General features: G+C 44.2%; 1 protein-coding gene across 2 annotated transcripts in view; it reads left to right on the top strand.

Moving 5' to 3' along the window:
* Positions 1-20,995, top strand: part of LOC129672745 (ubiquinol-cytochrome-c reductase complex assembly factor 1) — a 78,230-nt gene that overhangs the window by 29,709 nt on the left and 27,526 nt on the right. For both annotated transcript variants that reach the window (XM_055602342.1, XM_055602343.1), the window contains exon 7: positions 10,394-10,502. In XM_055602342.1, the coding sequence (XP_055458317.1) occupies positions 10,394-10,502 (109 nt within the window). The remainder of the gene's footprint in view (positions 1-10,393; positions 10,503-20,995) is intronic.

Here is a 20,995-nt window from a genome sequence, read left to right on the forward strand (position 1 = left end):
GTACTTTTTCTTCAGATGTGAAGTAGCCAAAAAGAAAAGTAAAAAGAAAAAAAATCTATTTTTTATCTGTTCCCCAGCATTAAAGGTCATAGGGGGATATAGAGTCACTGCAGTGGGGTGGGGGAGCTGCTGGGTCTTGGGAGAATAACCCTGGAGACATGGGTTCACTACACTGACCATGGTGCGTGCTCCCAAGGACCGTGGGGGATGGATGGCTGTCAAAGGACCCTGTTTGAGACTGTCTGTAGCCAAGCCTGGCATCACAGGCCTGGCTACTGTGTAAAGATAGTTTGGTTCTGATTGCCTCTGAAGTGCCTCTTCCAAACTCACAGCATCACAGAGTTTGGCTAAATAGCCCAAAGGGGCAGTTTGTTTGATGGGATGTTACAACAGTTGAAACCATTCCTAACTCGGCTAGTTCTCTGAGATAGACACTATGGCTTCTTGTCAGGCTGCTGAGTAGGCACAGTGTCTGCCTTTGGTATCCATCATGGAGGTTAAGGAGAGGGTGCAGTGAGGGAAACTGGATACATTGAGAAGAAAAGTACTTTTTTAAGAGCTGAGGACTGGATGGTAGAATTACTCATTGGAAATGTAGGAGGGTTGAGAGAAGGCTGACCTGTTCCCAGAGGAGCTCAAAGATAATATTCAGAGCCAGTATGAAAGGCTCTTTATTGCTCATATAGCTAAAGGTATTGGAGTGGTAGAGGGAGTGGATGGCAAAATAAAATATATAATCCCTGTGACCACATCCCAAGGTCAATACCTGACTAAGAGCTGAGAGAGCCTTGAAATTACTTGTATTTCTGTAAACTTTCCAGACTGCGTCTGCTGAGTCTCTCTTGCTGAAGCTTAGAGGGATGGGTGTACTGCCACCAGTTAGGCAGAAGAGGGAGGTGATCTGTTCTTTGTCTTCTCCAGCCTCTTCCTCGCTCTTAATTCTCATGATCTATATAGGTTTTGGTAGAATGTCTTAGCAGCTCTTTTTTTTTTTTTTAAATCAGCAAATCCTTGTCAAGGACCTACTGTGTGTTTGGGAACCATGGGATGATGGAGAGAATGCTGTGAAATGGTACACACAACACATTCAAGATACTTGTGGAAAATGGGCCCTGAGTACGGTTGTCTGTAAGAGATAGTAATGAGACGCTTGGCTCAAAGCCTGTAGAGATCCTGTGGAAGCACAAAGGCAGACTGACTTGAGTGGCAGGAGTGGGGGTAGCGTGGGGAGTGGGTATCGTGAAGGGTAAGGAGAGGGGGCACTTTCTGCTCCAGCACAGCAGGAGGGAAAGACTCTAGAGGACATGGAGTATTTGAGGGCAGCCCAGCAGGCTCAAGTGTTTGGGGCAGGTTTGTGGGGGAATGTAGTCAAAGGGTCACCAGAGGAGTAGTTTTGGGCCCAGTTGTACAGTGATCGTCTGAGAATTGGGAACTCCCTCTCCTAAAGGGTAAAAACATCACAGAGGGATGGAGCTATCCCAAGTCTGTAGAAAAGTTAGGTTCATTTAATCCTGGTCTCTCAGCCTTGACATCCAAGAGTGTAAACTGAGGGGCAGCCAAACTCCAATTTCTAGTACAGTAGGCAGAGACACTGGAGGAATACGAATGGAAACACCTCTTGGAGTGGCAACTATGAGAGAGGAGGCAGGGCAGCAAGGAGGCAAGGAGGCTTAGGAAGCAGTCACAATCTCCACCGAACAAAGCCAAATAAGACAGACCCTAGTAAGCAAAAGTATCCTCACAGTAGACTTTCCAGAGTGTTTGCCTGGTCCCACAGGTGATGGGCTCTCTTTTTTTGTTTGTTTGTTTTTTTAAAACCTTTGCTTACTTTATTTTCTTTTTAAAAAAAAATAATTAATTTATTACTTATTACAGTTTATTCACTTTGTATCCTGGCTGTGGCCCCCTCTGTCATCTCTTTCCAGTCCCGTCCTCCCTTCCTCTTCGCCCTATGCCCCTCCCCAAGTCCACCGATATAGGTCCTCCTCCTCTTCCATCTGACCCTAGTTATCAGGTCTCATCAGGAGTGGACTCTTAATGCTTTAGTGGCCCTTCTTGGTGACCAAGGGTACAGGGGTCTCCTTCTCTGAATACGCGTAGCTATAGAAATGAGCTTTTGACCACCAGCTTTACGGTGAGAGCAACTTTTCGTGCGTTCACTGTCTGTGTCCTGGAAAGCCCTGGAAATGGCAGGTGCTTACGGACAGCAGTCATGGCCTTCTGTGGTCCAGTGCTAGAGGGTGGTCCTGAGCTGTTAGGACAGGAAGTAAAACATACCTATGTTTCACATGCCAAAGAAAGATGGAGAATGAACATTAGAGAAGCCAGCTCAGACTCTTGTAAAGAAGAAGAGGAAGCAGAGCATGGGTGAGAAAGGGCTTTCGAGGCACACTCTCTCCCTGTCCCAGTCCAGCCAGACAACTGCCCTGACAGGCATTGGCAGCATCGCCAGGGGCTCTGTAAAACCACCCTTGCAGTTTCGATGTTGCTGTAGGGTATCCAGGCTCCTGCTGGATTCCAGCAGCTGCAGACCTGCTGTCTATGGTGTGCCCTGGCTGTGTGCGCAGCTTCTTTCTCCTCCCCCCCGCCAGAGGCGCTGTGCACACACCCACATGTGTAGGTTGCTGTGTTGCTTTGTTTTGTTCAAACCAAAGGCCCACACAGCATGCATGACCTTTAGTGCCTTGGTACTTGCCAGCTAAGACCTTGATCTTATGGATCTGGCTGTGTAGTGGATCTGGCTGCAAGCCATATGTAGCTTAGCAGTGGTTCACGTCAGGTGAGATGGTTTCAGGAAGCATTTTGCCCTGCTTTCTTTTGCCACAGGCATGTCTGGTGGCCCCCATGCTCCTCCCTAGAAAGCTTAGATGTCACAGGGAGGAAGTTTAGGAAACTAGGTAGAAATAGCCATGTATATGGCCCTGGGAAAGAGTCAGTGTGCCAGCTCACCAAAAAATAGACCACTCATTAGCAAACTAAGGGGCTTGAGAGTGGCCGTGTTGGCCCTGCTTTCATGGCCTCAGCTGATGATAAAGTAAAGTGAACAAGCTCTTTAAAAATCCCATCTGAGGTTCCTTTAATTCTGTCAGTCATAGACCTGCTCACATGCCCACTGATCACAGAATTCTGAATCAGATTCCCTCAACAGCAGCTGATGTAGTCGAACAAGGCCAAATCCTAAACGTGGCTGAGTGAGACAGGATGTCAGAGCTGCCAAAATGTGGCAGGAGGTCAGCATTAGGAATCACAAGGATTCTACCCTCTTGGTCAGTGCTGAGAAGAGTCATGGCCTTTCCTTGGCCTCGGCTGTTGCTTTTGACTGTGCAGACAGGGTTGTTGTGCTGAGTCCTCAGTGGACAGGAGGAATGATGTGAGAGACCCTGGCTTGGGGAAGGCTGAAGCTGTGTTTCGCTCTTCTCTTCTCTACTGAGCAACCTTAGCTTGCTTAGGCGTGTTGATTTTCTGTGTATAGAGGAAGGTGTAAATAGAGGAAGGTGATGGGTTCTGCAATAGAAGATGCATCAAGTCTTCTGTAGGAGAATTTACCAGCCACGAGACAGTCAGTGTCTTTAGTCCTTCATCAGAGACTCCTGCTCAGTGAGCTTTTGCTCTTTTGCTGTCTCTGGGCTGGCCTTTTACAGAGAGTGGGGAGCCGTCAGATGAGGGCTTGAGCACTTCTTTTTTTCTTTACTTTGCTGGCTGTGTTATTTGCCTTATATGTAAAAGAGATCAGCATTATTTATGAGCTACTGGAATCACTGAGAGACAGGGATAGTGCTGAGGCTTAAAATCTCAATAATAAATTTCGGGTTTAAGAACATCAGCAACTATGGGAGGGGCATGTGGCAATGCTGTAGAGCAGTGCAGCTCACAGATCAGCCTGCTTGCACAGTAGGTGCTCATAAGCCCTGTTAAACAAATGACTGGTTAATATAAGAACTTTTATTATTGCTTTCTTTTTAATATTTACTTTGCATGCATAGGAGTAATTTTTGTTTTAGGCTGTAAACCTTTCCTCCCCGAAGAGCCCTTTTCAGCATTTAACCTAAGATTTGGGTGTGGTGGTACAGGGCTGTAATCCCAGCCCTGTGGAAGTAGAAGCAGGAGGATCAAAGAGTTCAAGACTAGCCTGAGCTGTAAAACCCTGTCAAAAATAAAGAATAAGATTATACTCTTAACCACTGAGCCATCGCTTCTGTCCCTCAATATGCTTTTTCTTCATTTTGGTTTTTAAGACAAGATTTCTCAGTGTAGCCCTGGCTGTCCTGGAACTCACTCTGTAGACAAGGCTGGCTTTGAACTCAGAGATCCACCTCTGCCTCTGAGTGCTGGGATTAAAGGTGTGCATCTTTTTAAAACGATGCACCTTTTAAAAAAATGTATAAGGTTTATTTTCCTCCCCACTTTTTAAAAAATGTATAAGGTTTACTTTATTTTATAAGTATATTGACAGCATACGTGTCTGGTACCCTCAGAGGTCAGAAGAGGGCACTTGGGTCCTTGGAACTGGAGTTATATATGATTGTGAGCCACTAAGTGGGTGCTGAGAATCGAACTCCGGTCCTCTGCAAGAGTGGACAGTGTTATTAACCTGTTGAGCTAGCTCACCAATCCCTCAATATGTTTTTTCTAATGTGATGCTAGTTTTAAAACTTAAGGTATGCCCTGTGAGGATTAAAGAAAGAGAGAAAGAAAAAGAAACCAGAGCCAACAGATTGTGGAGGGTTTGCTCTGGTCACCACAAGCAACAAACTTCAGTACAATTAATTCTAGGTGCAGGTCTCAGTGTGGACACCAGGTTTGTAACTTTGGTGGATTATGCTCTAGACATGGTGGGGTTTTTTGTTTTGCTTTTTTGTTTTCTTTCTTAAAAATCTTTTGAAAATTATTTTCACTTTAAGTGTATGGATGTTTTGCTTACATACATGTCTGTGCACCATGAGCATGCCGTGTATGTTTGTGTGTGGGTGTCTGTGTCTGTCTGTGTGTGTTGGAGTCTTGTGCTTCTGCCAGGCTGGTCTGGAACTCACTACGTAGTTCAGGAGGGCTCCGAATGTGCACTAATGGGGGTCCTCCTCAGCGTCTTTGAGTACTGGGATTACAGTGTGAGCTACAGCACCAAGGAGAAAAAGAAAGAAATGTCTCTACAGTACTTAGCCAGGGGTCTTAGTGTGTAGTACCAACAGCTGTTCATTTCAGCATTTGCTTTCTTTTGCTATTTAATTTTTTGTTAATCATTTTTAGAATATGAAAAATTACCAGATAAGCTGAATTCTGCCTAGGTCAGGCATTACTCTTAGTTGCTTGCAGTTTTTGTTTGTTCATTTGGTTGGTTGGTTTTGGTGTGTGTGTGTGTGTGTGTGTGTGTGTGTGTGTACATTTCACAGCATCTGTGTAGAGGTCAAAGGGCAGCCTTGGGTGTTGGTCCATCTTGTTGAAGGTGGAGTCCCTTGGTTGTTGTGTGGGAAGGGCTAGGCTGGAGGGCCAGCGGGTGTCCAGGGATTCTCCTCCCTGCATCTCAGTGCCAGAATAGTGTGTGTGGACGTTACCATGTGAAGAAGGGAAAAGCTGCTACAATGTACAGAAAGGGAGACTTTGAGACTGGAGCTTGTATGTGGATGGATTATGTGGAAGGGCTCTGAGGAACTGCAGGGAGAAGACTGCTTGGGAAGGAGTCTTGTTTTTCATTCTTATATTATCTGTTCAAAGCAGTTACTAAGCAGGGGAGGGAGGAGAGCTGCATGGGATGAGCTTCAGGGTAGGGTGTTTAGGAGCTGCCCTGCAACTGCTGGGTGGACATCCAGGCAGCTGCCTCTTTCACCAGGTGGGCTGGCCTTCACCTTTTTTTTTTTTTAAGAATAAGTCAAAAGTTCTTTACGCTGGGACTTTTTTTAAATTTTTTATTTTTTTACTATTATTACACTTTATTCATTTTGTATCCCCCCATAAGCCCCTCCCTCCTCCCCTCCCACTCCTACCCTACCTCCCCCTTCTTCATGCATGCCCCTCCCCAAGTCCACTGATAGGGAAGGTCCTCCTCTCCTTCCTTCTGATCTTAGTCTATCAGATCACATCAGGAGTGGCTGCATTGTCATCTTCTGTGGCCTGGTAAGGCTGTTCCCCCCTCAGGGGGAGGTGATAAAAGAGCAGGCCAATCAGATTATGTCAGAGGCAGTCCCTCTTCCCAGTACTGTGTAACCCTCTTGGACACTGAACTGTCATGTGCTACATCTGTGCAGGGGTTCTAGGTTATCTCCATGAATAGTCCTTAGTTGGACGCTGGGACTTTTTTTCTGTCCTAGCTTCTTAGAGACTTTGATTCACATCCATGATGAATGAGCTTTTAGTTAGTGCTCGTGGCTGGAGAGTTCTGTGCATCAGAATTTTACATTGTCCTGACACAACACAGGAGCCTTCAGGACATACACTAAGGAAAAACCTGTCCTTGGTTTTGTAAGGAGAGACTCACTGTAGGGTTTTATATTGTACAGTGCTTTGCATTGGTCACGGGTATTTACTGAACTAATTTGGTGCAATGCTTTGGGAGTAGGTTGAACTTCTTTTGTTGATAGCCTTCAATCCACATTTCCTAAACTTGTAGGAGGTTTATAGCTGTTCACCTTTCTCTCAAAAGGCAGTCATGTATTTCCAGACCAGACAATGACCTTGGCTCCGTAAAAGAAAGAATTCCTCCAGGTTGTCACTTCCCAGCCTTGGTGACCTTGGTATTTAACGGCAGGGCTGAGGCTGGGAGAGCTAGCTTCTCAGTCACCCGGGTGCTCTGTGTGCCAGCATGCCAGGCTCACCGCATCTCTTCTCACCAGTGGCTCACCAGCGTCCACTTGGTGCACGGAGTCCAGACTTTCTTAGCATGACATTTAAAGCACTTTTGACTTCTGGCTTTACTTTCCTGCTTCTTATACCCTGCCCTGTCACAAATTGAGGAATTGCATGCTGACTTCTTCCTTGGCCCTACCTTTGCTCTCCATGTTCTGTCAGTTGGGAAGCCTTTTACTTTTTGTTCACTTCAGCACAGCCTTCTAAGACCCTGGTGTTCCCTTTCCCATCCAGCTTTCTCAGGCCCCATTCATCACAAAGTAATCTTTCAGACTCCACTGCACATTTTTTCTCAAGATACTACCTTCCTTTGTTTTACGTGTATTTATTTGTGTGTGTATGTACACAGTGGCAATATGTGCCATGGTGTGCATGGGTAGGTCAGAGGACAGCTCTTGGGAGTCAGTTCTCTCCTTCTACCATGTTGATTCCAGGGAGTCAGGCTTGGTAACAAGTGCCCTTTCTCACAGAGGCATCCCACCAGCCATTTTCTGTTGTTTGTGTGTGCCTTGTTTCTCTTAGGAAACACAGGGCTTACAAGCTGGACTCATGTCTTTGCCGTCAGCGCAATACCTACCCATTCAACCTCATACCTACACATAGTTTACATTCATTGGGTAGATTGTCAGCCAGCTTGAGAGTTCCTTCATTTTATATTACCTTTTTAGCCCAGCTGCCCATTGAGTTGACTGTTGTCTTATAATGGCTATTGAACAAGCTGTGCTGTGAAACTCCAAACACCTCACCTCATGTTGATATAGTTAAGAAACTTTATGGTCTGAAAAAAAAAAAAAAAAATCTGTGCCTTTTAAACCTCAGTGGGCAGGTGTATTAACAGACTACAGAATTTTCAAATAAATGAAGAATTCCATTACCTCACTATTGCTGTTGATGAATTGGCCTCCTATGACACTCAGGCATCAAAACACATTGTGTCTTTTCAGGTGAGAGGCAGACAAGAACAATTTGATTAACTTATTTAAAAAAATCCTGTTGAACTTTCTCTCGTGCACTTCTACTTTGAAATCTGTTCTCTCTCATATGCTGTATGTAGTCCAGTCTCTTTTCACAGCCTGTTTCATTATTGTCTCCAAGTCTTATATCTGAGGCACTAACTGGATTCAGATGTTAAAAATTAGGATGAAAATAGCAACAAATCCCCTTGAGATCAGTAGTGAACCTTTGGTCAGAAAGCTTCACACTCAGGGTCTATAGAGATGGCTCAGTGGTTGACAGTAGATGCTGCTTTTACAGAGGATCTGAATTTGGCTCCCAGCACTCAACTTGGGCTGCTCACAACTGCCTGTAACTCAGGGGATCCAATGCCTCTGACCTCCAAGGGCATGTGAACTCGTGTGCATATATCTGTGCGCACGTGCACACACACACACTTATGCACATAATTAAAAATAAAGAAAATCTTTAAACAATAATTTAAAGAGCTGCATGTTCACCAAACAATTATTCTTACATGAACAAGCTAGTTTTCTACATTTTGAAGTTGTCCATTTTATGACTTCAATCTTTGGATATTTCCCTGCTGGACAGTTTTTACTTTAGTTCAACAAATCTTTCTCTTTGTATGGCTCAGCCTATGGTTTTGATTTTAATATTTAGATTGACAAATTCATGACCCCTCTCTTATAGTTTATCCTCAGGTTAGATATCTTCTGGTCCTGCCTCTCTGTAAACATTTATTTATTTACTTGTGTGTGTATGTGCTCCACCTCAGGTCCTCAGGATGCAGTGGCAAGTGCTTTACCTGCTGAGCCACCTTGACGGCCTGTTCTCGGATCTTTTTTCTTCTCCTTTTCTCTTAATTTAAATTTTATTTTTAATTGGCCCATCATGCATACTTACAGATTATACAATATTTTGACTCACATGTACATTGTGTTACGATCAAGTGAGAGTCATTAGCACACCCATCATCTCATATTATTTTTGTGGTGTGAGAATATTCAAAACCCTCGCTTTGAGCCATTTTCAAATAAATTACGTTACTATTAACTATAGTCTTACTACTGTGCAATAAGACAGAACTTACTCTTAATATGATTTAACCTCTTGTCTCTTCAGATATGATGTTCAAAATTAGAATCAGTAAATGCTGCTGATCCAGGCAGATTTAGAGCCTCGCTTTGCACACTAAGGACATACTTCACTATCTAAAAGCACATTAATTTGGGATCAGGATCATTATTCTCTTGACTTGCATTGAGCATGTTCTATTACCTTTGGCTTTTTTTTTTTTTTTAAAGGCTTTCTTACATAGGTAGTTGTGATTCATGTATCCTGGACCCCTGGAGTTTTTTCCACTGGACCCAAGTACAGGACCTTGTGTTTTCCCTATTCAGATCCTTATGATGTGTAGCCCATTGAGACAGACTGAAGAAATGTTTGGTTCGTGGTTGGGTCATGTAGCTTACACTGAGACCCTGTCTCAAAACAAACAAACAAACAAACAAACAAAAATCAACAAACAGACAAAAACAAACTTGTTCTTTGCCTTCAATAGCATTTATATCTAGTGGGAGAACAATTTGATAATTATAAAAATGTAATCGTAGTATTTGCCGTGTCTGTATGCGGAAGAAATATTAGCCAAGAGAAGAAGAATGCACGCCACAAATGTAATTGAAATTTTTCTACATTTCTAATTATATTTTTAAAGTCCAAAGAATTGAAGGTGGTGTTGCAAAGAATTCTAGTGTCTTTTTTTTTTTTTTGCCTAGTATCTTTTTTTTTTTAATTTATTTCTTTTTTATGTGCATCAGTGTGAAAGTGTCAGATCTCTTGGAACTGGAGTTACAGACCGTTGTGAGCTGCCATGGTGCTGGGAATTGAATCTGGGTCCTTTGGAAGAACAGATAGCGCTCTTAAATAATGAACCATCTCTCTCGCCCCGAATGCCAGTATCTTAATGTGGGGAGTGGGGTTGGGCGGATATGCACATGAATGTGCTGGTACATGTGCCCATGTACATGGAGCCAGAGATAGGCGGTATGTTTCTTCTGTCGCTCTGCAGTGAAGCTCACTGTGTGGGCTAAGCTGGCTGAGCAGGGAGATCTCTGGAGCGCATTGTCTTTGGCACCGATGTTCCAGTTACAGGCATGCCCAGCCATGCGTGTCTTATTATGTGGGTGCTGGAGTTCTATCTCTGTGCTCTCACCTTCTGTGTCATGTCCCAGCCCGTGAGACTAATTCAGTAACTCATTTTCTTTAAACTTACATGAAATAATATTTCAATGTGATAGCAATATAAAAATATGTGATTTTTGTGTCTTACTATATCTTTGAAATTCTTGGACTAGCCACATTTAAAGTGCTCAGTACCCACAGGTAGCTTACATTATCATATATAATATGCAAGCCTTTTTAAACTGCACACTTGAGATGGACTTTTTTTTTTTTTACAGGGTCTGTGTTATAGCTGATATTAAAGATATTAAAGACAATAAGGTCACTGCTGGGTTTTTGTCTCAGTGTGCTGTGCTAAAATCATCCTTTAGTGAATTGTGTGAACTCATAGAAAATCCGTTTCACTTCCACTCAGGATGTGTCTAGTCCGAATGAAGCAGGAAGGCCGGACTGGAAAGTACATGTGCCGGGTCATAGTTCATTTCATGTGGGAAGATGTGGAGCAGCGAGGCAGAGTCATGGGGGTAAGTGCTCGACTCCAGGTGCTGGTCCTGGACAACTGTGATAAGGAATGTCTGCCCTGAGGCTGGGGGCTTTCTGCTTTAGAGCGGCGCTGCCTTCGGATCTCTGTGAAATGCTGTCTAACATCAAAGAGGCAGTTCGGCTATAGTCAGGGTTTTTGTCTCTTGGAAGCCTGACATACCAGGGATACTTTATGGGTTTGTGCACATTGTTGTGGTTTGTTGGTATGAGGACATCTTGTATACAGAAGTAGATAGAAGTCTGGTGATGGGCAATGTGGAGTGGGGAACCAGACAGTAATCTAGGTTAAGGATGCTGCCTTTGATAATAATTCAGTATTTGAATTAGTTCCCCTTTTAAGTTAATTCTTTGGTTGATTGGTTGTCTTTTTGTTTGTTGTTTTTGGAGACAAGGACTCATGTACCTTACTGAACTGATTCTCCTGCCTCTGCACTTTCTAAGTGCTAGGCTTATAGGCACCACCATCATGCCCCACTCTTTGAGTTAGATAGTGGTAGGGGCCTATGGTCCTCAGTAACTAAGGAACCTAGAGGATTTTGGTAAAATATCCGTGGAAAATCAATATAGTAGTAAATTCAAGAAGAATAGGGAGCGTGCGAGTGTGTGCACCTGACTCTGCATATGAGTTTGCTGTGTGTATAAAATGACTCTGCTAGCTATAGAAAATATGTAGTAGTGGGTTTTATGCACGTGTGTGTGTGTGTTTTATACATGATCGCATTCTTTGTGTACTTTGACACACTCACATTATGTTTTGGAGGTCTAACCGTGCTGAGTGGGTATTCAGTCATGGCGGACTTTACTATTGTGCCCATTTTCACAGACTCTGTTGTCTGTTAATGCCATGTACTTTGTATAAAATTGCAACCTTTGAGACTTATGCTGTGCACATAGGTGATGGTTTCCTGAATTTAGGAACCTGAGTGGAGGGTGTCTCATGTCTTTGAAGGAACCGTCATGATGGAGGCACCGTAAACCTGGATTTGCCTTTAGGTATCTTTATGGACATTTGCATGACATTCAGTGGGACATCATGCCATTCACATTTCTGTTCATTCTAAGAAAATGAAACATCAGTTGTACCTGCTGTCGTCACTGGCTGCCTTAAAGTCATGGTTGAGATCTGTGTGTGTGTATGTGTGTGTGTTCTTGAGTGGATGTGTGCCACATATATGCAGGAGCTCAAAGTGGTCAGAAGAGGGTGTTCGATCCCTCCCCTCCCCTTGGGAGCCACCCTGTGGGTGCTGGAACTGAACCCAGATCCTCTTCAAGAGCAAGTGATGCCCTTAACCACTGAGCCATCTCTCTGGCCCCTTCCTGAGCTCCTTCTATAACTGTCCTCGTTGCCTCTTGTTTCCTTCCTCCCACCGCCATGCCCGCTGGCTTTCTTTGCACTCCAGGGGGGAGGTCAGCAGACCAAGCAGCTCATACAGCTGGGTTTTCTAAGTCTTCAAGTGTTTACTGCTCGACTCTGTGGCGGCACACATTGGACTTCGGCTGGTGTTGGCATCTCAGATCAGCCTACTAATGATGGCCAGGAATAGCCTTTGGCCAGCCAGAGCCCGTGCTGACCGCCAGGTGCTGCGTTAGTGGCTCTTCATTAGATGAACCTGTTTTGCTTATCTGTTGACGGAGCCCTGCTGGCGGAGGGGCTGCTACAGCATGTGAGCCACAGCTGTCCTATCCCAAATGGCCTAATCATCCAGAAATTGCTGACTACTCGACCACAGGAATTTTCCCATCACACCCTCTCCCCCAGATTTTCTCTTCCATCTACAATAGCAGTCAACACTTGGAGCCTTCTCTGAAGCTCCGTGTGTCATCTCCCCCTAGTCCATTGTAAGCTTTATGAAAGCAGGAAAATGTCTTCTATTTTTTTTTTTTTCTTACGTAGTAACATCAAATGGTCAAATGGATAAATAGAATGAATTGAATGATACATTAAACTTGAGCCTTTGGTATATTCCATTGGTTGGGTGGTTGGTTTGAGATGGGGTGTTATTGTATATGGCTCTGGCTGACCTAGAACGCACCATGTAGACCAGGCTGGTGCCACAGTCACAGAGCTCCCAAGTACTGGGACCAAGGGTGTCACCACCATGTTGGTATATTGTTTTAAGATAACTTATTAGATAAATCATCCTTGACTGAAATTTAATTTTCCCCTCTATTTGTCCATTTGGACTGTTGTAGATAGTGTGCCACCTTATAGAGGAGTATAGGCCTCTATACAGTTCATCCGGGATCTTGAGAAAGAGCAAATGAGAGTCAGCAAGTTTCTGACCAGGGCCAGAGAATCTACTTTCTCTCCCTCCCTCTCCTTCCTTTCCTCCTTCCTTCCTCTTTCTTTGGCTCTCCCTCCCTCTGTGTCTCTTTTGCAGTGTAGTCCAGGCTGGCCTTGAACTCACTATGTAACCCAGAATGACCTTAAACTTCTGAGTCTCTTGCCTCCACCTCCAAAATGCTGAGATTGTGGGTGTGCACCATCCCTTGTTTTATGTTGTTCTGGGAATGAATTTGGCTGGACAAGCACCCTACCAGCTCAGCCACAGCCTCGGTCCTTTGAGTTTTTTCTCACCCCTACCTCATTCTTTCACAGGATCTCATGTAACCTAGATTGACCTTGAACTCACTGTGAGTGTCTACTTTTCTAGCATGTTTCTAGGTTATGCCTGTGTTGGTAGAATGGGGGAGGTGGCAACCACACTTTAAATGGCATGATGTTAGTGACTCTCCTACTATTGGTTCCCAGATTCCCTTCATGCAGAGAAATGCCCAAGCTGCTGGCTTCGTTACAAACCATAGTGAATGATAGTGTTTTTAAAATAGCAATTTAGAAGAACTGGGGCCTTACTGTTCTTGCTTTTTATTGTATTTGACACAAAATCCTCCTCCTAACTTGATGATATAGACAGACACCTTTTCTATAGGAAAGACAGTTGTATATTAACCCCTTGTCATCTGTGAATGTGTGCAGGTAAGGCGCTCTCAGCCTGTTAGTAAGTACACTGCTTGCAGCAGAGGTACATGGGACTTGAGGAGAGCAGTAGGTGGAACGAAGGGTCTGGCCTGGCTGTCCCACAATGGGCAGGTATTGCCTGTGCTTTGGTTGACACAGAAGCAAGTCCAGCTGCTAGCTATGTGGCCGCCAAGTTTCTCTTCAGCTTTGAAAAAGCCCAGATCTAAAGGTGGTAATTTGCAAATCTTTCTGTGTTATTTGGCGTCCCAGGTATACCTCTGTATGAAAAGTTGTAGAAAAAGTAAAATTATAAAGCCAGTCAGTGTTGTGGTGGGTTTTCTCATGCCAAAGAATTCTTAGAAGCCATTACTTTGAGTGGGTGGGTGTGGCAAAGATCCAGAGCCCAAAGCGCCTCTTGCAAACTGATGACGAATCAGAAATTTTAATCAAGAATTCCTTTGAAACTTGAATTCCTATCAAGGGCTCATTTGGCATTTGAGTTCTGGTCTCATGCAAGAGAGAAACTTTACTTTTCATCAGCTTCTCAGAAGCCCAACTGTTGTAGCACATGGCACAGACTCATGTGTCATTGGTGAGGCCAGTACAAAAAGCAACTGCTAAATTTGAGGTTACAAAAATCACATCAATAATTTTAGTGTTCTGACTTTTTAAAAGAAAAAAAAGCCAATATTTGGGATTTAAACATATAAATTAGCTGTGGAAATAAAGTTCATTATATCACCTCATCTGGTCTTGTTTTATTTCATTAACTGGTTCTTAAAAACCTTTGTGAGCTGAGCTGCAGCTGAAGAGGTTGGAGACCATTTTTCCTTGGGCCCTTGCCACACTCCTGAGTGTTGGTAGGAGTAAGAACTGGGCTCTGACACAGCTGTAAAAACAGACAGCCCTTTGGCCTCAGCACTTTCTCCTGCTGCAGGCGGATTTCAGATGTAAATTTCACCCTGCCTCTCCTGCTAATGAAGTAAGTTTCTTTTGCTGGGTTTGCACCAGGTGTGTCCAGTCTTGGGGCTAACTGGGTGCTTTACTTAATTTTTCCATTTGTGATATTTCAACCAAACTTCAAAAACAAACAAGAATTAGCTCAAGGCAGTGGCTGGGAGTGTTAATGGTAACCTTAGGCTGGTGAAGGGACTTCCTGTCAGTTCTGCGCTGCCAGACATCTCCACCTTAGGGCTCACAATGAGCAGGTTTCAGCTTTCTGAGCCAAGGTGGAAAGGGTGGAGATGGGCTGTAGTTAAGGAATTACAATTTATTCTCATCAGTGGCTCCTACACGCAGGTCACCTCAGTGAGACTTCAGATAGATGGCTTCGTGCTGATAGTATTCCAGAGTTAGAGTAAACCTCCTGTCACTTCCTGGTCCCTACTCTGCGTCAGAGCGGCTCGATGAGGCGGTGCAGAGGGAGGAGCTGGTAGAGAGTTCTCTGGTGGACCTCTGCCTTGTTTGTCAGACCCAGTGTTGTGCCTAGCAATGTCCTCTCTTGTCACGCTCTGTAGTCTGTCAGTGCCCAGCTCATTTCTCACAATGCTTCTTGAGGCGTAAGCACATGAAGCTTCTAGCACACATGCCTGGCATTTACTAAGCACTCGGCGAGGTTCACATGCCATTCTTGCTTCACATGCTCATCCCTCCTTGCTGTTCCTGTCTTGGGTCTTTTCCTCATTCAGTGTGTACACCTAGGTTGTCCTCATACTTCATCTGCACTGCCCTGGCCAATCTGGGACCAGTCCACTTCCCCATCGCTGTAAGTGCCATAATAATTTATGTAGCCTTCTTTGGGTTTTTACTCTTTCTCTCTTATGTCATGGTGGACTATCTTCTAGATGAATTCCTGAGAGTCAGGGCCATATGTATCTCTCTTTGTAATCTCCAGAGTGCTTACAGTTGCCTCTTGGCTAAATGGTGACTATCTGAAAAAGCCAGTTCTGGAAGCCTGGGGCAGATGTTGGGGAAAGTGGGGGAAGGAGATACCTTTTCATTATGAGGACATTTGTCCGCTGTGTTAGTTTTCAATATTGGGAGGAAAATTGATTTCCTCTGCTGTCAGTTTTTAGAAATTACATTGATCTGTGTGAGCGCCTGTGCACCTGGTACAGGTGTGCGCGTGCCACTGTATGTGTGTGTGGTCAGAGCACAACCTCCAGGGTTCCGCTCTCCTACCATGTGGCCCATGAGGAACCGACCCAGGTTCTTTGGCAGCAAGCGCGCTTCCTGCTGAGCCACCTTACCAGTCCCCTACGGTCAGTTTTTATGTTTCTGTTTCCTATTGGAATTGATTGATTTTTAAACCCTGCTTATAAGAGGGCATTTTATGTTTCAGAAGTGAGATTTGGATATTAGCAAAGGCAAATAGCCCTTCCCCCATGCTTTTCCTCCCTATAAAGATTTCCAGAACGGGCTAGGGATGCAATTCTGTGGTAGAATGCTTGCCTGGCATTCATGTGGGTTTACCCATAATCTCTAGTACTTAAAATAAAGGGAAAACCTCTTAAACTCCCAGTTTACTGTCCTGTGCTTTGCATCTCAAGGTCAGCATTAAAACTCAGCATCAAGGGTTTTGAAAGGTAAGAACAGTTTTAACGATAGCTTTTATAATCATAAATATGAATGTGTGAGTGTAAATAAAGAAACCTTTTGGGCTAGAGGCCACGAAGATAAAAATACATGTTTGTTCTTAGATATCAGTAGCTCCCTTGAAGGTTTTTAAATGGCCTGAGCTATTAGAATTGCATATTCAGTTATTAGGAAAACTAATTATTAGAATAAAACTAAGTTATTAGAATAACACTAAGTTATTAGGAGAAAGATAAATTTCTTAGATTTTAAAAGTGTGTGTGTGTGTGTGTGTGTGTGTGTGTGTGTTACTAAAACTACAGTAACAGGTGGTTGTGCGCTCCTGACATAATGCTGGGAACTGAACTCAGCTCCTTTAGAAGGGCAGAGACACTTTTAACTGCTGAGCCATCTCTTTAGCCTCAGGGCTACATTCTTAGAAGGCAAAGTAGTTTTTTTCACTGGGGATTGGCCCACAATTTTGAGCTGTTTCACAGATAGTACCTACCACTAGAGATACTCCCTCTGTCCATAGAGTGTCTAAGGGAGCATTCAAGTGGGTTTTCGGGCAGTTTGCTAGCTGACTTGGCACCGGCACCCAGAACCCAGAATTCTGGGTTTGATGGCTCAATCGATTGTCCTTCTGAGTGGCTCTCTGATTCATGGCCCCCACCTCACCTCACCCCTACCCCGAGTGCTGGGGATCCGATCTCGTGCCTTGGGCATGCTGGGTGAGTCTGTCATTCATCCAGGTCCTCAGCCTTCCTTTTTCTTTTTGTTTTTAGAGCAGGGTCTTACTAAGTTGCCTGGTTAGACCTTCCACTTTGATCCCCCTGCCTCAGCCTCTGCAGGAGCATATACCACCAGACTTGCCTGGATCCACTTCATTTTACCAGGAGTCCTTGAGAGAAGATTGCTCAGCTTTTCTGTATTTGAAATGAATTGCAGCATGAAACTCCCTGTGTGCTTGGCCATTTGTCTCCAGTGCCATTTTTACCTTCGGTACAGATTGTGGGTTTCCTGAGGTCTTAGTATTTCTAAAGCATCAGAAATGGAGCTTGAATATAATAGGCATTCAGCAAACATTTATCCACCAAGAGGGTAAAAAACCAAACCAAACCTGGATTTGCTCCTTTTGTTGTTTTCAATTCATTGCAATAATTTTCTTTTAGATTACATTTATTTAGTTGGATGCCCTACTTCCTAGAATTTCTGTAAAGGAACAGTGGCCTTATTCTAGTTTTCAAAGGCCTTGCTGGGGGCGAGTGAGAAGATGGACGGCTCAGCAGGTGAGGGTACTTGGTGCCAAGCCACACAGCTTGAATTCTAACCCTAAGACTCATGTGATGGACGAAGAGAAGCCGTCCACAGTTGTCCTTACCTCCATATGGAGGTCACGATAGACACATGCACCCCAGCACCTGGGAGCGGGGGCGGTGCTTGTCTACCAACCTCATACTCTGCAGGTACCTCTCCTTTGGTGTTCCTCACGCTGAATGCTCCTAGCGCAGCTCTCCTTCCAGGGGGCCAGGCTTCCCCTCCAAACCTTGTTTCTTCTGCCTGCTTTCATTTGCTATCCCCTGCTCCATAGTTACAACACGCTGAGAGGTGAGTGCGTGGTGGACGTGGGAGCGACGGATACAGCTAGCCAGAGTCATTCTCCAGCTCACCTTTCAGGAGCTGCCAATGCTCCTTCCAAATAAGTCTCACTGTCAGGAGTCGGAGGACAAACAGCTCTGTGAACCATCCTTCCTGTCTCACTGCTGATGTCACCACCATTAACTGAGCCTCCTAAGCTGAATTCTTAGTCATCCCCGACTGCCTCGGTCTCTGTGTCTACTTGGCTTGTTGGTTACATGCTTCACATATCTCCTCGTCTTACTCTCACTGATCCATTGCCTCACTTCAGGCATCATCTCTGCTTTATTGCAAGTCACTTCTGAAGGAATTCTTGGCTGTTCCCATTCCAGGCAGCCCTCCTACCATATGATTGCCAGAGGCCTTCTTTCTAAGTCCTGCATCTGATCATGGTCCTCTCATGCTAGAAACCTCTGAGTGCTTTCATTGCACAGGGGAGTTAAATCTTGGCAGTGTGTATAGAACCTTATGTAGGCGTATAAGCCAATGTGGTTTATGTTTTTTTTTTTTTTCTTTTCTTTCTTTTCTTTTTTTTTCCCCCCTCAATATGTTGCCCTGGCTATCTTGGAACTTGCTGTGTAGACCAGGCTGGCTTCAAACTCAGAGAAATCCTCCTGCCTCTGCTTTCTGAGTGCTGTCGTTTTAAAAATAAAACATTGAACTGTTTAGACATTTCTAAAATATTAAAATGCTTAAATTTTTATTTTTAGTTTTTAAAAATTAAAATAGATTTACATAATCCCCCTTCCTAGATCCTCTAGAATGTTTTGATAGCTACAGCTTATCAAATGATTTAACAAAAGGGGGGGTTGTTTAAACTAATTTGCTAACTGTAGGTGCTGGGGATCTGAACTCAGGTCCATTTGCTTGGATGACAAGCATTTTACTGAGCCATCTGTACAGATCTTTACAGACTGGCCCCTGTATAGATCTTTAAAAAAAAAAAAAGATAGGTTTTAAAATTTTATTTTGTATATATTTTACCTGTATGTATGCCTGAACACCATGTTTGTGCCTGGTGCCTGAGTGGCCAAAACAGGACATCAGATCTGGACCTGGAGTTGCACTTGGTTGTGAGCCTCTGTGTGGATGCTGGGAACTGAACCTAGGAACTCTGTAGGAGCAGGCGTGGTCTTAATCTGCTAAGCCATCTCTCTAGCGCCCTCTGTACAGATTTTTGAGCTAGAACATTCTATGGTGTGCCCTAATTGATGTATGCAAGTCATTCAAGTCGCATGGACTACGGATGCTGGTGTCCCTGGTGTCAGGAGTGCTCACTCCTGTTGGATGAGCATAGGCACTTGGTTGTATCATTATCTTCTGGGTAATAGTCTTCTCTGATCATACCTGGGTTCATGTTCTGTGGCTCTTCTCCTTACCACCACCATCAACAACAAAAGATTCATTATTCTCTCCCTGCCCGGCCTCATGGGTTCTGTGGTTATACTCTGAATCTGCTTTATAGGGAAAATGAGCCTCAGGCTGTTAGACTGGAGAGTGAGAGCCTGGGAGATTCTTTAACTCTGATTTTTCAACCCACAAGGATTGTGTTTATTGTTGCTTAAATACCCTTCCCATTTCTGTGTCAAGGAAACTGAGGTTCAGTAATGTTCAGTGCCTTGCTCCAGAACGTACAGTTGGAACACATTATCATGAGGCCCACAGCTGTGGCATTCCTACTTTGAGGATTCCCAGATACCATCCCCCAAATTCCACCTCCTCATCTGTCTTGTTACCAAAGATCTAGAGAGTGGCTTGCCTTGAATCTGGAAATACCTGTCTCTTAGACAGACTCAAGCCTGACGTCCCCTTTTATTTGGAATTTCAAATCCAGCTCAGCAGAGGCTTTCTGCCCAGAACTAATAGAGGTTAAGGGGAGAAAAGACAGTGTGGATGCCAGGGATCATCATGATATGGCTTTGTTCTTTCCCGGCACTTAGAGTTTGATGTCTCCACATCATGTGAATTTGCCTGTGAATTTGCCTCGGTTGATCTTACAATTATTTTTCAGCGACTCCTCAGTTATGTTTTTTTTAAGAGGAGCAGAACAGGGAGGCTGAACATCGGCTTGAGAGGCTGGCCAGGAGACTAACAAAGGCAGTATTATGCTGCCCATGGCAAAGCCAATAAATGAGTTCAAGAGACACCTAGATGTGTTTCTAGAGGAGGGCATGAGGGGGAGAGGTCTGGTGGAGAGGCAGAAAGTGAGATTAAGATAAATTAAAATGGGGCCAGCTTGCTGGATAAGGGGACCACCTCTTCCTGTTCCTGCTGTGTTTCAGATTTCTTGTTCTGCGTAGTTGAAAAGTTAAAAACTAGTCTGTACCCTGTGCCTTATGGTCACCTTTTCAGATCCTTCCTCCTTAGGAAAAGAAGTTTGTCCCAAGGCTATTTCAGTATGTGCTTGGATGCTAAACCTGTTGGATGTTGTGGGAATCTTAGACTCCAACCTGGGCTAACTGGTCAAAGAGTCTCAGGTTTCTGTTCCCACACTTGAAGCCTCAGCTTCAGGGGATTTGTTAAGAATCAGCTCAATTAGCTGGGAGAGGCACAGGCCTGTAATCCCAGCACCCAGGAGGCAGAGGCAGGTCGATCTCTGGGAGCTCAAGGCCAGCTTTTTCTACAGAGCAAGTTTTAGGACAGCAAGGGCTACACAAGGAAACCATCTGTCTGTCGGTCAGATAGCGCTCCACCCTCACGATATAGATGAGAGAACCAGAGACCAGGGAGGCTAGTGTATTTATTTCTGATAGCAGCTATAGCTTTAATTATCACAAACTTGGTGGCCTGAAACAACAGAAATTTTTTCTCTCATAGTTCTAGACTCTAGACCCTAGAGGAAATAATTTCCCTGAACCAAGATTAAAATGGTAAACCTCTGTTCTTTCTGGTGGCTCTGTAGGGGAGTCTATTCCTTACCCTTCTGGCCTCTGATGGCTGCCAACATTCCTTGACTTGTGTCTGCCTCTTTTCTCTAGTTCAAATCTCCCTCATCCCCTCTCTCGTAAGGCTATAGAGGATGCATTCAGGGCCCTTCCAGATATTTTAACTGACTTCCACATCTTAAAAATCTTAATGGTGAGACAGGCGATGGTGGTGCACACCTTTTATCCCAGCACTCAGAGAGGCAGAAGCAGGTGGAACTCTTTGAGTTCAAGGCCAGACTGGTCTATAGAGTGAGTTCCAGGACAGCCAACGCTACACAGAGAAACACTATCTGGTAAAACAAAAACAAAAAGCAAACAAACAAAAGAGTCATAAACATGTGTACAAATTTATCTATTCATTTATTTTCTATATGAA

This window comes from Psammomys obesus, unplaced genomic scaffold (genome assembly GCF_907164565.1).
Source record: "Psammomys obesus unplaced genomic scaffold, mPsaObe1.curated_primary_1811, whole genome shotgun sequence".
Classification (NCBI taxonomy): Eukaryota; Metazoa; Chordata; class Mammalia; order Rodentia; family Muridae; genus Psammomys; species Psammomys obesus.